The 16962-nt window shown below is 46.9% G+C and overlaps 2 protein-coding genes across 5 annotated transcripts in view; both read left to right on the plus strand.

Moving 5' to 3' along the window:
• The first annotated feature begins 2578 nt into the window (after positions 1 to 2578).
• The window catches only part of LOC309358546 (SLAM family member 9-like), a 40423-nt gene continuing 26039 nt past the window's right edge, over positions 2579 to 16962 (plus strand). For 2 of the 4 annotated variants that reach the window (XM_081891805.1, XM_081891806.1), the window contains exons 1-4: positions 2579 to 3164; positions 6129 to 6509; positions 8240 to 8542; positions 11482 to 11589. In XM_081891805.1, coding sequence (XP_081747931.1) covers positions 2969 to 3164; positions 6129 to 6509; positions 8240 to 8542; positions 11482 to 11589 — 988 coding nt within the window. In that variant the 5' untranslated portion in view covers positions 2579 to 2968. Of the gene's footprint in view, positions 3165 to 6128; positions 6510 to 8239; positions 8543 to 8778; positions 9250 to 11481; positions 11590 to 12164; positions 13098 to 16962 lie in introns of those variants that run through there. The other 2 variants (XM_081891807.1, XM_081891808.1) reach the window with 2 other exon arrangements.
• The window catches only part of LOC309358395 (T-lymphocyte surface antigen Ly-9-like), a 111482-nt gene continuing 108855 nt past the window's right edge, over positions 14336 to 16962 (plus strand). Inside the window, exon 1 of the mRNA XM_081891400.1 lies at positions 14336 to 14828. Coding sequence (XP_081747526.1) covers positions 14756 to 14828 — 73 coding nt within the window. The 5' untranslated portion in view covers positions 14336 to 14755. The remainder of the gene's footprint in view (positions 14829 to 16962) is intronic.

Genomic DNA, 16962 nt, shown 5'->3' on the forward strand with positions numbered 1-16962 from the left:
CCAGCAGGACTAAGCCGCTTCTGGTGAAACCAGAGCAGCGCACAGAAACGCCGTTTACCTTCCCGCCAGAGTGGTACCTATTTATCTACTTGCACTTTGATGTGCTTTTGAACTGCTAGGTTGGCAGGAGCAGGGACCGAGCAATGGGAGCTCACCCCGTCATGGGGATTCGAACCTCCGACCCTACAATCAGCAAGCTCAAGAGGCTCAGTGGTTTACACCACAGTGCCACCCGCATCCCACATTTCACAGGTAAAGGGACCCCTGACCATTAGGTCCAGTCGTGGCCAACTCTGGGGTTGCGGCGCTCATCTCGCTTTACTGGCTGAGGGAGCTGGCATACAGCTTCCGGGTCATGTGGCCAGCATGACTAAGCCCCTTCTGGCAAACCAGAGCAGCACACGGAAACACCGTTTACCTTCCCACCAGAGTGGTACCTATTTATCTACTTGCACTTTGATGTGCTTTATGAACTGCTAGGTTGGCAGGAGCAGGGACTGAGCAATGGAAGCTCACCCCATTGCGGGGATTCGAACTGCCCTTGCTGTTAAAGACTGGTAGTCACTGAAGAAGTAAACAATAAACATCTCAGAGAAAATGTTTGTTGATCTTAACAAAAGCATATCGCCTTTTTTAAATTCTGTTTTGTGGTTAGTCTGTTTTAAGAAAATCCTCTAGCTCCCATATGAGGTTTCCAGAGGTCTGTAAAGTCCTTTGAAAGGTCTCTATTGCTTGGAGGGAAAGAAACGGAGGCCAACCAGAGTACAAGAGCAAAGCGGCTAGTAAGACTGATCTTTATTATTTGAAAAGGAGAAAGTATTGCAACAGGGTCCCCACTCAGCACGCAGGAGGGAGGAGAATCCAGAACAAAGGGAAATCAGAATGTTATACTATCTCCACGTGGTCTGCCCGACAGGAGCGTCAGTCATACACCAGAAATACATCATTAAATGGAGGTACATCGGATAGAGTGACAGGTAAGTTCATAGGTCACAGGTAAGTCATTGACGCCTCCTCGGGTGTTAATACAGGGAGGCAAGAGGAGAGGCAGGTATGGATGGTCTTCTGTCTGTGTCAGTTTCAGGGAATTCTACTCCCCACCCCCACCCTGTGGGAGCATGAAGCAAGGAAAAACAGAGAGAGTCTTTAAATAAAGTGAGTTTATTCAATAAATTTAAATAAAAATGTGTTTATTCAAAGATCAAGGTGAGAGACAAAGAAATCCAGCCAGTCCCTTGTAATGGCATTGCTCCAAATGAGCTCCTTCTGCCTCCATTCCTGCCAACAGCACTTCCCCTTACAGTGGCTTCCAGGGGCCAATTGTCTCTGAGTCCTTTGTTCTTGCACCCTCAATGAACCCCAAGTTGTAGGAGAAGGTGGGTCAGAAATATTCTCCAGGCTGCTCTCTCCTGGCTCTCCTCCCAGCTCCCACCTTCTGAGCTGTGACCTTCCTCAACCACCTGCTATAATTCATTACAGTAGTACCTCAGATTAAGAACTGAATTCATTCTGGAGGTCCGTTCTTAACCTGAAACTGTTCTTAACCTGAAGCACCACTTTAGCTAATGGGGCCTCCCACTGCCACCACACGATTTCTGTTCTCATCCTGAAGCAAAGTTCTTAACCCGAGGTACTATTTCTGGGTTAGCGGAGTCTGTAACCTGAAGCGCATGTAACCTGAAGCGTCTGTAACCCAAGGTACCACTGTACTGCCTTCCTCTCCTCTGGAAGCTGTGAGAGAAGGAGGGTGGCGACCCCCAGCATTCCTCCTCCTCCTCCTCCTCCTCAATCTCGTTCCCTTCAGTCCAGTCCCTGATTGTCACCTCAAGCACCTTCCTGCCAGTCCTCGCCTTACTTATCCTAATATAAATGGGTAAACAGGTAAGGTAAAGGTAAACATGCTAGCAATTGCCTGCCATTGTCTTTCGCAGGAATCCGCAGGGGACACATACTTCAGGAATGTGAGAAAGTAAGTGCTGAAAAGAGTCTGAGGCCTGGGTCTAGGGTCAACCATGTACAGATTTTTAGTGTCTCATCATTTCTTGTTTAAGTAATAAACCTTATTGCCTACATATCTCAGCTTTCTTGGGCTTATTTTCACCAAGTAAATAACATGTGAGGTACATACAATATAGTCGAGGGGAACACCATTTGGCAGTCATTTGTGAATGAGTCCTTAGTGTTCAATGAATGAGTGAGGTGGTTTGACATTTGTGAATTGTTGATATTCACTGTCATTGAGGTAGATGCCACTTTATAGCTGTCAGAATTTCACTGCAGTTTGGGGACGCAAATCTGTCTTATATTTAAGTATCAATTTATTATACGCATTTTTCATTCAGACAGCAGATTTTCTCTTATATCAATCCTACTACATTTTGATGCCATTTCACACTTTTTTTGTTCGGCTTAGAAATGTTGTTCCAACATAAAAAAGTAAAGAAGATCAATGACAGAGAGAGAACATAGTACAGCGAAATAGTTTCACTTAGAAATTGTGTTCCAAAAAAACACTAAATGTCACAGGCAGAGAGTAAAATATCATTGAGAAATCTGAGCCCCGCAAGGGATATCCTATCCCTCATGGGGTGTGTGGGTGTGTTTCTGGCCAGCTTATAAAAGGGGTGCCAACATTTTAATAAATGATAACGGCAGAGTAAGAATCACTCTTAGAGAGAACTGAAGGTTAAAAAAAAGGTAAAGGTAAAGGACCCCTGGACGGTTAAGTCCAGTCAAAAGTGACTATGGGGTTGCGGTGCTCATCTTGCTTTCAGGCCAAAGGAGCTGGCGTTTGTCCAGAGACAGCTTTCTGGGTCATGTGGCCAGAAGGACTAAACCACTACTGGCGAAATGGAACACTGTGACGGAAGCCAGAGCACACAGAAACGTACAAGAAGAGAGGAAAGAGCAAGAATCACTCTCAGAGAGAACTAACGATAATTGTAGCTGCTTATTGTAGACATTACCGATGTCTGCTTTGTGTTGTTGCCGGGATGTCAGAGGCCAAATATCAGTCTGCAAGCTGAGAAGATCAGCTCTGCTCTTGCCTCACCAGCAGCCATACCTGAGTCTCCCTCCACAACCAGACAGAAAAGTTAATGAAGACACTTGCAGAAGCCTCAGGATCCTTCTCTTATTCAAGCTGTTAATCTACTCTTCCTTTGGTAAGTCCTTCAGGACTTGTACAGCCCTCAAGCCTCTCAATACAGAGGTACCTTGGGTTAAGTACTTAATTCATTCCAGAGGTCCGTTCTCAACCTGAAACTGTTCTTAACCTGAAGCACCACTTTAGCTAATGGGTCCTCCTGCTGCTGCTGCACTGCAGCTGCTGCACGATTTCTGTTCGCATCCTGAAGCAAAGTTCTTAAACCGAGGTACTATTTCTGGGTTAGTGGAGTCTGTAACCTGAAGCGTCTGTAACCTGAAGCATATGTAACCCAAGGTACCACTGTACACAGAAATGTTGTAAGTCTGTTTTGTTCTGAAGGCTTAAATAATTGACAATGATAAAGTTCGTTACTGGTTCCCTGTTGCTTATTTGCATGGAATTGCAAAGCATGGCTCACTGATAAAACCCTCTCTGCGCCTGGACCCCTCCCCGCAAAGCTGTGCTCTTGAAGAGATCCTGCATCCCCTTCCTCACATTGTTGGGAACAACTTTTAGAGTGTGCTGCGACACCTAATCACTGCTGAACGTCCCTCTGATTGTGGTCATTTGTCCAAATTAAAAAGGGAGCTGTGGACAAGGACACATTGCCTTTGGATGTAGGATTCAAATTATAAGCCAGTTTCTACCAACTAAACATTAGGAAGAACTCTCTGACAATAAGAGCCATTCAAGAGCCATTCCTCTGGAAAGTTGTGGACTCTGCTTCGTTCAAGATTTTTAAGCAGATGTTGGGTGGCCTTCTGCCAGGGATTCTTTAGCTGAGATTCCTGCAATTAAAGGGGGTTGGACTAGATGGGTCCAGTTCTATGAGTCTATGAATCTATTTTAAGTTCTCGGGAGTTATTGGGTAGGATGACTGGAGTGAAATCATCTTCATACAGTATTTGGTGTCCTGTGGATACTAGACACCCCTTGTTAAATATAATCCTTTATTAGGCATAGCAAACCACATATTATCAAACAGACACCGTATACAAATTGTGCAAAATGCGAGCCCAACATAACAACCCTTATTCCAAGAAGCATTTGGATGAGGATCATCTGGATCCCCTAGAAATTTCTAGCACTCAGGAATATCCCAGAACAATGTTCAAGCAGGACCTGGGACCGTCAAAGGAGAAACAAGGAAGAGGAGGCAGAACAGCCCCTAAGCCCTTGGAGTGATGGAATCTTTAGAGGCAGAATAAGATCATCACAATCAGTAGAAGGGACTAATCTGACTCAGCCTCCAGAGGGGTGGGACAGTCCTGGAAGGGAATATCAAAAAGGTGTCCCATCCCCCTCTTCTGCATGCCTAGGAGTGCTTGGCTGCAGAGCAGGGCTCCTTTTGAGTAAAGGGCTATTTATGAGGAGGGCCTCAGCGGTACCTGGACAGGAGTTCTGGAAACTCTGCCTTAAATCCTTAATAGGAGGCAGAGAGAGCTGCTGAAAAGATGCTTCCCTTCCAACCCTGATCTTTTCCTGCACTGCCTCCCTGTGGCCATGCCTCTTAGCCGTGTTCTGGCTTGAATTACTGCCTCAGTGTGGCCTGATCTTGCAGTACAACTTGTCTGTGCCTTTGCCTCAGTTGCTTCGCTTCAACCAGACTGTGGGCTACTCTTAACCTTGCCTGTTCCTGCTTATCTGAACTGTGTGCTTGTGGCCTTTGCTGTGGATTCCTGCCAGCCTGAACCTGTGGAAACAGGACATTTGGGCTTCTGCTGAGAGTGCATATACCAGCATGGGGTCTCATAACAACAACAACAACAACAACAACAACAACAACAACAACAACAACAACAACAATTGTATCCTCAGGGCAAACCATCAGTTTGCATTTTTAGTGCAGAAAGTATGGATCTGAAATATAGAGATCTTTCCTATTCTAATTAATTCAAGAGGGTTATGGAAGCTTCTTGTCATCAAAGAAACAAGCAGAAGGTTCCAGATGTTTGGGTTATTCAGGGAAGCTGAGTACAGCTTGTTTGAACTGCTTAGTTCTCTTGTCTCTTTCTGTCAAGCTCATGCTGACTATAAAAGGATCCTGTGTTTCAATTTATATCTCTTTTCCTTCCGGTGTGATGTTCTGTACATAGTATGCTTAGTGTTAAGGTTTAGACTTATTATAAGTTATTGTAAATTTAAGTTAAGTCTGCTGCAACTGGATTTCTTATGGACAGGGTCAATCCTGAATGTTTTGGATATGTGACCATTTTGCTCATTTGCCTTCAGTCGTAGTAAAGCTCTGCTGGATGAAATAATAATTGTCTCTGGTCTATTTTGGGGGATCCTGCAACATGTTTAAGTTGTTGCTCTGCTAACTATACACTGGAATCTACTCTGGATCAATATTGAGTAGAATTCCATGGGGGGGGAAACACAGCATAAAAATACAACATAAGAACACTAAATGCATAATAAAAAGCAGAACATAAGTAACCTATAACTCCTACTCCGCTTCCCCCACCCATTTCTCTGTCAGGAGCTTGTCCTACACTTGAGTAGGACCCTGGCAGAGACACATGCCCGACTGGCATGTTCTCTCCCTCCTGGTCGATCATTTGGGAGCTTCAAAAGCTTTCTTCAGCCCGAACATCACAGACATCACAGCCAACAGATATTGGCACACTGAGGGATCCGCAGAGTCTGCGCAGTGTGCGTGACGAACCTCAGCAACTCAGCATTTTGGCTAATCTACTTTATTTACATACATATAAACACACATGGAGCACTGCAACATGACTCCCTCTCTCTCTAGCATCAGACAGCAAAGAGAGAGAACAAAGGACAGTAGTCCCACTTCACGGAACACAAACATTCTGTCTCCATCACTTCCCACTCAGTGGAGTCAAAACATATACCCTCATGTAATAGACAACAATCCCACGACTGCAATCACAGAGCAGGAATTCAAACATTCTCTACCATTGTAGCTCACTCATGTCCTTCTTCATCTTTCCCCTCCTCCCTGCCCCAATAGGCACTTTGAGTCAAGCAGCAGAGAATCCGACCTATCACGTGAATGGGATCCTGGGAGGATCAGTATTCCTTTCTTTAAATGCACCCCCAGCCAAAAAAGTGGTCAAAATTGAATGGGCCTTCCACCCCACATCTGGGAATCCATACCCGCTTGGTGAGTTCAGGAATGGAAAACTGGATCTATCAAATCTCAGGAGCATGTATGAACAACAGATGGAAACTGGTGATGCCGTCGCATTGAGGATCGAGAACTTGGCAATGGTTGATGAGACCACGTTGAGCATCAAGAACCTGACAATGAAGCACAGTGGGCTGTATGAAGCTCGTACCTGGATTAACTCTGCGCTGTTCCAAGAACACCACTTCATCCTCACTGTTTATGGCAAGTAATGATTTCACCATCTTTGTCAGTTTGTAGTGGAGCTGAGCATAGAATGGGAAGATCATGAAATATGATGAGGAACCTTTTTCAGCCTGAGGGCCACTGTGATGGTCCCGGGGGGGGGGGTGGTACTGTGCGGCGTGGTCTGAGGCCGGTCCTGGGTCGAGGGTCTGGAGGCTGTCCATCAAGGGCAAAGCAGGGTCCAAGGCAAGGAGCCAGGCATGGTCAGGAACTCCGGAAGAGCAGGTCAGGGTGCTGGCAGGAACAGGTTTCCAGCGATGTTGCTCCCGCAACCTGGGACTGGGCTAACTGGCCTTTATCTCCTCTGAGGCCTAGGGCGGTCCCAGCCCACAGGTGACTCGCCTCTCCTGGCCTTAAGGTGAGCACTCCTCCTGAGAGAACTTAGTTCCTTCCACCTCTCTGCCCTGAGCCTCTGCAGCTCCGGATAGGCTGGAGGGTTACTGGACCCAGAGGCAACCTCACCTTCCCCTGACAGGGCTGGGAGAGGAGCACCTGCAGGAAATGGGTCCTTGATCACCTCTGGAGCCAGAGCGGATTCAGCTGGTGTCTGCTCCTGAGGATGCGGCACAGGTGCGGGCCCTTCAGGTTCAAGCCCCAGCCCCGGCTCAGCCAGCCCTGAAGGCGGGAACTCCTGTGCAGGCTGGGATTCCACAGGTTCAGCCTCTGAATCCGATTCCCAGGCCATCACAGCCACATTCTCACCTAGGCAACATTCCAGGGGGCACATGGCAGTGGGGCACAAAATCAGAGGAAATAAGTGTGTGGTGTTGGAATCTCCATTCGACCGAGCTGATAAAGCTCATCTTCCGAAATTGCCCTCTGACTGCACAGTGGCAAACAGAAACTAACATCTGGAACATTGAATCTGAATGTTACTGTTCTACAATATGCTAGTTTCTTCACATGTGTGCAACCCAAATCCTCCATCCAGGAAGCAAGGGGCATTATCAAGATTCAGTAATACTTTTCAGCCAGACAAAAGAACTCAAGGAGGGTGTGAATCAAGGCCAGTGAGGGGAGTATGTCTGGGAAAGATATGTGGCTCTGGGAGAGAGTCCTGAGGGACAGATAGAGATGCTTGGAGGGACATATTTGGCCTCTGGGCCCAAAGGTCCCCACCCCTGCCCTACACAGTTACTGAGAGGCATGTGGGGCACAAACTCTTAATGTAATGATCTCAGGCAGGCAAGGAAGCCCCAATAAGAATTCATGAGTCTCTGGCAGTTTTATGGTACGTTTATTTACAATTAGCATGCTGAGCATGGCACTTGCCGCTCTTTGCTATGAGTTGGTCACTCTGAGTCTCTGCCCCTATCACAACACAGAGGGTGCCAAAATCCAGTCCTTCCTTCCTTGTTGCATTTTAACATTTCCAGCTCTTCTGGTATGTGGAAGAGGTAGGTGAACTCCCCCCCCCCCTATAAAACAAAGATCCCTCTAAATGTTTCTTGCCTCCTGGTTGCATAGCAACCCCCTCAATGTCATCTATCTCCTCCCTTCCCTCTACCTGCGAGTTATGGGAATTCTTGATGAAGTGGTGCCAAACTAACCCACTCCTGCTCTGTCTGTGGCTGCAACCCCTCATCTCCAGAGTCAGGCTCTGGCTTCCCCTGTACTGGCATTCCTTCATCTCCAGGGTCAGACTCTTCCTAGGCATTCAATTCATCCACATCCCTGACACCTAATTACTTTCATTTCTGTTAAAACAGAGCCAGTGCCAAGACCATGGATACACCATAAAGTAGAATCCAAGACTCCAGAAGGCTGCACTGTGTCCTTACAGTGCCAGGCACCTGTAAAGGAGGAGTACACTATCTCCTGGAAAAGAGCGAATCCCCCCAGGGTCTTAGTAGGAGGTTTGGATAAGTACTGGCTTTCTGACAATGGAAGGAATCTCCACGTCTCCTGGCGAAAAAGCTCTTCTGACTCCACATTCACTTGCCTGGTCAGCAATCCTGTTGATCAAAAGCATGCCTCATTTGACTTGCTCAAAATCTGTGCAAGTGGGGAAGGTAAGATATAACCCACTTGTTCTGCTTGGAGTGGTGAATACTCAGGCAGTCCCTCAAGACAGGGATTGTATAAGCAAACACTCCTCCTTCCTTGCAAGCTTATTAGCAGGTTTGGGCCAACACAGTTCTTCCTGCAGACTATGCTTGACCCTATGAGTTGCCGCTCCTGAGATTGAGAGTCTCATGCTCTACCAGCTAAAATATCCTGCTGCTTTGATTTCTTCTTTGATTCCTAGGCTGAGAAATTGCCCTGGGACCCACAAAAGTGAAAGCAGCAATGATATTTGGAGAGCCATGCCTTTCTTAGAGCATCTTCTCCCTGCAATGGGACTCCCAGAATTCCCAGCTTCCACTCAGGTGCTTTGCTTGCTATTCCTGCTGCAGTGAAGGTGAGCAAAAGCACCATGTAAGTTTATGTCTCCAAATTATAAATGATGGGTTTGGACCCAGGTTTAGTCAGGCTTAGAGTGGAGTCTCTGAGGACAAATGCATTTGGTTTGCTTCCCAAACCCATAAGATAACAAAACAACAAAAAAACCATATCCTTCAGAATTTGCACTTCTCCATGATTGTTGTTGTTTAGTCATTTAGTCGTGTCTGACTCTTCGTGACCCCATGGACCAGAGCATGCCAGGCCCTCCTGTCTTCCACTGCCTCCCGCAGTTTGGTCAAACTCATGCTGGTAGCTTTGAGAACACTGTCCAACCATCTCATCCTCTGTCGTCCCCTTCTCCTTGTGCCCTCCATCTTTCCCAACATCAGGGTCTTTTACAGGGCGTCTTCTCTTCTCATGAGGTGGCCAAAGTCTTGGAGCCTCAGCTTCAGGATCTGTCTTTCCAGTGAGCACTCAGGGCTGATTTCCTTCAGAATAGAGAGGTTTGATCTTCTTTCAGTCCATGGGACTCTCAAGAGTCTCCTCCAGCCCCATAATTCAAAAGCATCAATTCTTCAGCGATCAGCCTTCTTTATGGTCCAGCTCTCACTTCCATACATCACTACTGGGAAAACCAGAGCTTTAACTATACGGACCTTTGTTGGCAAGGTGATGTCTCTGCAATGTGATCTTTTCCATGGTACAGCTCTCCAAATAAAAAAGTGGTCACATAAATATACAGACAATTGAAAAATAATCTTCAAAATAAGACGTGGGAAAGGGACCCTGTCACTTTATGGAGTAAGGACAGTCCAATGGTAGAAATGGTTTTATCTCCTTTCTTTTCCTGAGTATGTGATTTTTTGTGCATTATATCTTATAAACACCAACAACTGGGAAACACTGGCCTGCGAGCGCTCCAGTTGGAGAACAACCTTTACCAAATGTGTCATAGGCTTTGAAGACACTTGAACTCAGGACACAAGGGAGAAACGTGCAAAGAGGAAGGTACGCTTGGCAAATCCACACCATGATCAATTCCTGCCTGAGAACCAATGTCCCCACTGTGGAAGGAAGTGTGGATCCAGAACTGGCCTCCACAGTCACTTATGGACTCAATGTTAAAACCATTTTTATGGAAGACAATCTTACTTGGCTCCGAGCGATCACCAAAGAAGAAGAAAGAAATATCTTATCTATCTTATCTTATCTTATCTTATCTTATCTTATCTTATCTTATCTTATCTTATCTTATCTTATCTTATCTTATCTTATCTTATCTTCTTATCTCTTATCATCTCATCTTATCTCATCTCATCTCATCTTATCATCTTATCTTATATCTTATCATCTTATCTTATCTTATCTTATCTTATCATCTTATCTTATCTTATCATCTTATCATCTTATTGTCTGCCACTTTGGCAGTCTTTGGTTTATAAATTCTCAATAAATAATAGATATAATAACAAGAGTGAAGAATAATATAAAGTAGTCTAGTAGAGCCAACTTAGGGCAATACTAATGGAACAAGAGGGACGCGGGTGGTGCTGTGGGGAAAACCTCAGCGCCTAGGACTTGCCGATTGCATGGTCGGCGGTTCGAATCCCCGTGGCAGGGTGCGCTCCCATCGTTCGGTCCCAGCGCCTGCCAACCTAGCAGTTCAAAAGCACCTCCGGGTGCAAGTAGATAAATAGGGACCACTTACCAGCGGGAAGGTAAACGGCGTTCTGTGTGCTGCGCTGGCTCGCCAGATGCAGCTTGTCACGCTGGCCACGTGACCCGGAAGTGTCTGCGGATAGCGCTGGCTCCTGGCCTATAGAGTGAAATGAGCGCACAACCCTAGAGTCTGGCAAGACTGGCCCGTACTGGCAGGGGTACCTTTACCTTAATGGAACAAGACCTTCTTCTTTCTTATGGTATTTACTCAAATGTAATGCACATCTCGGGGGCGTGGGTGGCACTGTGGTGTAAACCACAGAGCCTAGGGCTTGCCGATCAGAAGGTCGGTGATTCGAATCCCCGCGACGGGGTGAGCTCCCGTTACTCGGTCTCTGCTCCTGCCAACCTAGCAGTTCAAAAGCACATCAAAGTGCAAGTAGATAAATAGGTACCGCTCCGGCAGGAAGGTAAACAGTGTTTCCGTGCACTGCTCTGGTTCACCAGAAGCAGCTTAGTCATGCTGGCCACATGACTAAGAAAAACTGTCTGCAGACAAACGTTGGCTCCCTCGGCCTGTAAAGTGAGATGAGCGCCACAACCCCTGAGTCATCTGTGACTGGACTTAACTGCCAGGGGTCCTTTAACTTTTTAATGCACATTTTTTTTTGCCAAATTATATCATGTAAATTAGGGTGCACATTAGATTTTATAGTGTATTTACATTTGCCAGCAAATACTTTTTGGGTTTCAAGATTTTGAAAATTGAGGTGTGCAATAGTTTTGATGGCTCATTCAATTTGTGTAAATACAAGTATTTGTTCTGCTTCTCTTAGTCACATAAAGGAGGTCCATTTGGTGGCTGTTATTGCAGTGTGTTCCAAGAGCCTCTTATTGCTTGTTGCAGGTGGACAACAAAAGTACTGGGGGATCCTGCCGCTTCTCGTCTGTGCTGTTGGAGCTTCTGCATGTTTGATAATGATATGGAAGAAGAAAAGTTTGGGAAAGGAGAAAGGTAGAACCATTTCTATTAATCCCCTTAATTACCTGGGATTGAGGCTAACTTCCCAATGTGTGCCTGCCTCTCCCTTGCTCCTCTTGAGAGTATGTTTCCAAGAACAATTCAAAGTGTTGGTGCTGACCTTTAAAGCCCTAAATGGCCTCGTTCCTGTATACCTGAAGGAGCGTCTCCACCCCCATCGTTCTGCCCGGACACTGAGGTCCATATCCAAGGGCCTTCTGGCGGTTCCCTCCCTGCAAGAAGTGAGATTACAAGGAACCAGGCAGAGGGCCTTCTTGGTAGTGGCACCCGCCCTGTGGAACGCCCTCCCACCAGATGTCAAAGAGAAAAACAGCTACCAGATTTGTAGAAGACATCTGAAGGCAGCCCTGTGTAGGGAAGCTTTTAATGTTTGATGCACTACTGTATTTTAATATTTTGTTGGAAGCCTCCCAGAGTGGCTGGGGAAGCCCAGCCAGATGGGTGGGGTATAAATAAATTATTATGGAGTTGTTGTTGTTGTTGTTGTTAGAGGCAGTGGTTGGCCAGTGCCGTGAGATGAACAGCAGGTCTCATGTTCTGCTCTGTAGATGCTGCTTCTGTGATGCAAGCTCAAGAGAGCTCTCCTGCGCCCTTCCTCAGACCCCCCAAAAGTTGGTGATGACCTCCTGAGACAAGCATGCACAGTAAGGAAGGCTGGAGGGCTGGATAAGATGTTTGGAAGTCACGTAATACTATGGCATTGTTTTTTAACATTTGTTAGTACTACTAGGAGTAGTCAGGGCTTCTTCTTTTTTTCCAGCCAGAACGCTCCGGAACAGAGTTCATTTATCTATCAGCTCAAAACACCATTGCAGGGGGTTGGACCAGATGACTCTCAAGATCCCTTCTAACTCTTCAGTTCTATTATTCTATGAAATAAATCATCTGAGAGGAGTGGTTGGCTACAAGCTGTGATGGCTATGCTCTGCATCTGTGGTCAAAGGTAATAATGCTTCAGAATACAAGTTGCCGCAACCTGCAGGAGGGGAGAGTGTATCAGTTTGATTTCATAGTACCAAAAGCATTGATCTGATGAGTAGAGATCTTTCCTGTTCTAATTAATTAAGAGGGTTCTGGAAGCTTCTCTGTGTGGAAGAAACAAGCAGAAGGTTCATGATGTTTGGGTTATTCCTTCAGAGAAGCTGAGCACAGCTGGCTTAAACTGGTTCTTTTATCTCTTCCTGTCAAGGTCATGCTGATTATAAGACCAGACAGAGCCTGGGTTTCACTTCTTTTCTATCTTTCTTTCTGATGTGGTATTCTGTGTATATAGTGTTAAGGTTTAGACTTACTATAAGTTATTGTAAATTTAAGTTAAATCTGCTGCAACTGGATTTCTTATGGACAGAGCCAATCCTGAATGTATTGGATTTGTGACCATTATGCTCATTTGCATAATGAACAAGGCTGCTGGTTGCTGTTTTGCAGCTGTATCTCAAAACATCAAGTTCTAATAAAAGCAGAGCAAATTTTTAAGCTAATTTCTGATCTTCTTATTTATTTATTTCTCTTGCTGGTTGCTTGTCACCCAAAGGTCTCCAAGCGACCTTCACATTAAAGAAAAATATATGCACATACATAAAACCATGGAGAAGAGAGAGACGTATGGTAACTTACTGGATTCCTTTATTAGCAATAGAAATCTTTTCTCTGCGCGGCTTCCAGGCAAGGAAACAATGGAATCTAGCAGGCAAGATTGAACGCAGAATACCAAATGCAGCAGACGCGTTCAAGAAAATTCCACCGCGCGCACAAATGTCCGTGGCGGAGAGTGAAACGTTGTCGTGGGACTTGCATAGTGACACTAAAAATTCATTCAAGCAGCTGCGCGCGTGTATAAAAGGGAAAAGAGAGGCGCTAGAATGCGACAGGCGGGAAAGAAAAGGGGGACGAAAAGGGGAAAGAGGGGAAGCAGATAGAGGAGAGAGGAAAGAAGGAAAGACAGAAAGAAAGATGACATGCAAACGAAGACGAGGGAGACCGGCGAGGAATTGCAGAGGAAAGAAAGGGGGGGAAATAAGCAAAGAAGAGAGGGAGAGAGACCAGGATCTGGAAAGAAAGAGCGGGAATGGAGAAGGAAAATAAAAACACCGTCTGGAAAGCGGGCGTGGGTGTAGCCAAGGGGGGCAACTGCCCCCCAAATAAGTCAATCAATACAAATACTTAACTGAGGTTCTGCCCCCCCCATAAATCCTGAAGAGGCTCCAGTCCTGCGCTGAGAGGGAAGGGAAGATTTTTTCGGGGGGTCTCGGATTTAGCCCAGCGCCGGTATGCCGGTCCAGCAGCAGCCTCGACTCCTAGTCGCCCGCTTCCGTCCTGTCTCAAATTTCTCCGCTTTTAATATGTATTGGGCGCAGCGGACGGGGAGCAGGAGACGGCAGCATAGAGCATCTTTTAACGCTGAGCACTGGGTAGTGAGTGGCCAGCGACGGTGTGGGGCAGGATTTTTGGGCTGGATGGGGCATAGATTTATTTAAAGGTGCAAAGCGTCACGGGCCAGCCACTACCATACCTCGCTTTTAATATGTCCTGTGTACGCTGGAGAGGGCGCAGCGGAGGAGGAGCAGGGGACGGCGGCAGAGAGCATCTTCTAGCGCTGAGTACTGGGTAGTGAGTGGTCAGCGGCGGTGGGGGGCAGGAAGTTGCGGCGGGAGGGGGCATGGGTTTATTTATAGGGGCAAAGAGTCCCGGGCCAGCCCTGCATGCAGGATATTTTAAAAATCCCCTGTGCTATGCTAAATGCAGAAACGTCTGACTCAAGTTGGGATGCGGCGATCCGGTTTTAAAAGCCTGGCTCAGGCTGAAATGGCGCCACTGATAACTCGGCCCTGCAAATGGCACAATCTCTTACGACAAGAAGTAGCACCAGAAGACTCTTTTGGACCTTACCAGGCTCTCATCTTCTAGAGGAGAAGAAAGGCTGCGCACTCAATCGGGGCAAGCAACAATCGGGGTTCCTGGGGGGTCGCAGTTTGTTCTGATTTAGAGCTATAGCGTGGGAATTACCTGGGAAAGGAGCGCGCAAGTGGGAAACCGCTGAGACCCCGACTTTCTAGGCGCAGGGCAAGAGGAAGTGTGGGCGAGCCCTTGTAGGAAAGGCATTGGGCTGAAAACAAAGCCCTCTTCGCTCCTGGCCAAAATGATTGTGGAAGTCCCGAGCAGAAGCCTCCAGGTCATCCTTCTCTTCACTCCTTGGATCTGTACTTCATTCGGTAAGTCCTTGGGGGAGGGAGGGAACTCTTTGCAAATGTCGGGGGGAGAATGCAGTCTTTTGTGAAGGGGAAATAATTGGCCAAGGGAAGGCTGGTGCCATTTCCCACTTTCTTCTCTGCCCAGAAGTTCAAAATGCTGCTTAGACGTCCTGGCCTCTGCCCAAGACCACCATGAGACGCACAGCAAGGCAAGAAACTGTTGAATGGTTTCTTTAAATATTAAGGTTCCTTATTGTTTCACAAGATATGTATACTGTGAATCAGTATAGCAGGTGCTGTTAAGTTGTGTTAATTAAGCTCTGTCAGCAATTGGGTATAGTATATAAAGAACAGTGCCTACCTCTCTCAGTACCCTGGTGAATGGGTCATACTTATAGATGTAAGGTAATTTAATGTAGGAGGAGTTTTTGTTTTTGTAATTAAAGGCAAGCAAAAGTTATTTTTGCTTTTCTTTGTTGTTTTCTGAACCTGTGGTCTCCCCAGCACACTTTCTGCAGCGCAACTAATCTGCTAAATACGCAAGAGAAACAAGCCGATAGATAGATCCCACTGTTGTGGCTGATGTTTTTAAACTCAGCTGCTTGGAAAGAGGAGAATCCAGCCTTATGTTTCCCACAAGGCAAAGGAAGAATCAGCAAGGATCCATCTGCTTCTGGTGCAAGGAATGAGATTCAAGAGTTTGGGATTTCTAGCGAGGGTTCTGGGCCTGCTTGGGAGTCCCGAAGAATTTCCCCCACTCACCTGCTAAGCTATTATGCAGAGGTGGAGAACCTTCCAGCTACTGACAGAAATCCCTGGAGTCCCCGGCCTGAAGGTGGGCACTCCTCTTAGCCAGTGTTGAGCCTAAACTTTCCTCTTGGTGAGCCACCTTCTCATTGCAAGCATCACCAAGTAGGCATGGCCTTCTATGTCCTCCCGCTTTCTGGAATAGCTCCTCTGTGTCCTGCTCATTCCCCCTGGGCAGGAAAGAAGCAGCCTCTGGGTCTCCCGCCTCCTCAGGATATGTGGGGAGCAAGGAAGGGGTGGCTCTGCTCCATAATCTCAGCTCCCACTTCCTCCCATTCAAAGTCCTCTTCCTCAAATGCTTCAAGCTTCTGGTCTGAATCAGAGTTCTCAGAAGGTATAGGGGCACTTGCTCAAAAAAGGCTTCACCCCACTTCTGGTCTGAATCAGAGTTCTCAGAAGGTATAGGGGCACTTGCTCAAAAAAGGCTTCACCCCATGCCCTGGGAACCTCCCCCACCCCCAATAAGCTGCATTGTACCCCACAGGGCATTACTATAGTGCACAGGTCAGCAAACTTTCTCAGCAGGGGGTCAGTCCATTGTCCCTCAGACCATGTGGGGGGCAGGACTATATTTTGGAAAAAAATAATAATGAACGAATTCCTATGCCCCACAAATAGCCCAGAAATGCATTTTAAATAAAAGGACACATTCTACTCATGTAAAAACACGCTGATTCCCGAACCGTCTGCAGGCTGGATTGAGACAGCGATTGGGCCGGATCCAGCCCCTGGGCCTTAGTTTGCCTACCCATGGTATAGTATATGTGTGGGGTGTGTCTGTATATTTGCCTGCAAAGGGCCCTCTTCCACCCCTAACCATCCCATACACACTGTCAGGGAGCTGCCATCGGAGCCAGAGGAGGACGGAGGGCTCCAGAGGCATGCCGGAGAGCGTCCCAGGAGGGAGAGAGGCAGCCCATCTTCTGGGGAAGGAAATCAGCGTAGCACCAGTGGATAAGGGGGGCAGATGGGGGAATCGGCGAGGGGGCTCCATGACTCCTTGCCGGAGACCAGCGGGGAGAGCACGGGTCCTCTGCTGCCCACACCGTCCCTGCGCAGAAGGCTTCTTTGCTGGAAGAAGTTCAAGAAACGCCCACTGACAGATTCGGCCAGCAATTGAGGCAACCACGGATGAGTGGCTGTCCGGACAGAAAGGGTTCACCCAGGTAACCCAGCCAAGCGTGGCGCCGATTTACGCACAAGCAACCGCTAGAACCATTACACACACGATTTAGAGTAAAGTTACCAGATTTTTTTCAATGAATCCGGGGACACTTTTCAACTTCAATGGATTTTGTCAGGGGATGGATTTGTAAATCCTGGGACTGTCTGGTAACCTTAATTTAGA

The sequence above is a fragment of the Podarcis melisellensis genome (assembly GCF_964234715.1).
Source record: "Podarcis melisellensis genome assembly, chromosome: 16".
Classification (NCBI taxonomy): Eukaryota; Metazoa; Chordata; class Lepidosauria; order Squamata; family Lacertidae; genus Podarcis; species Podarcis melisellensis.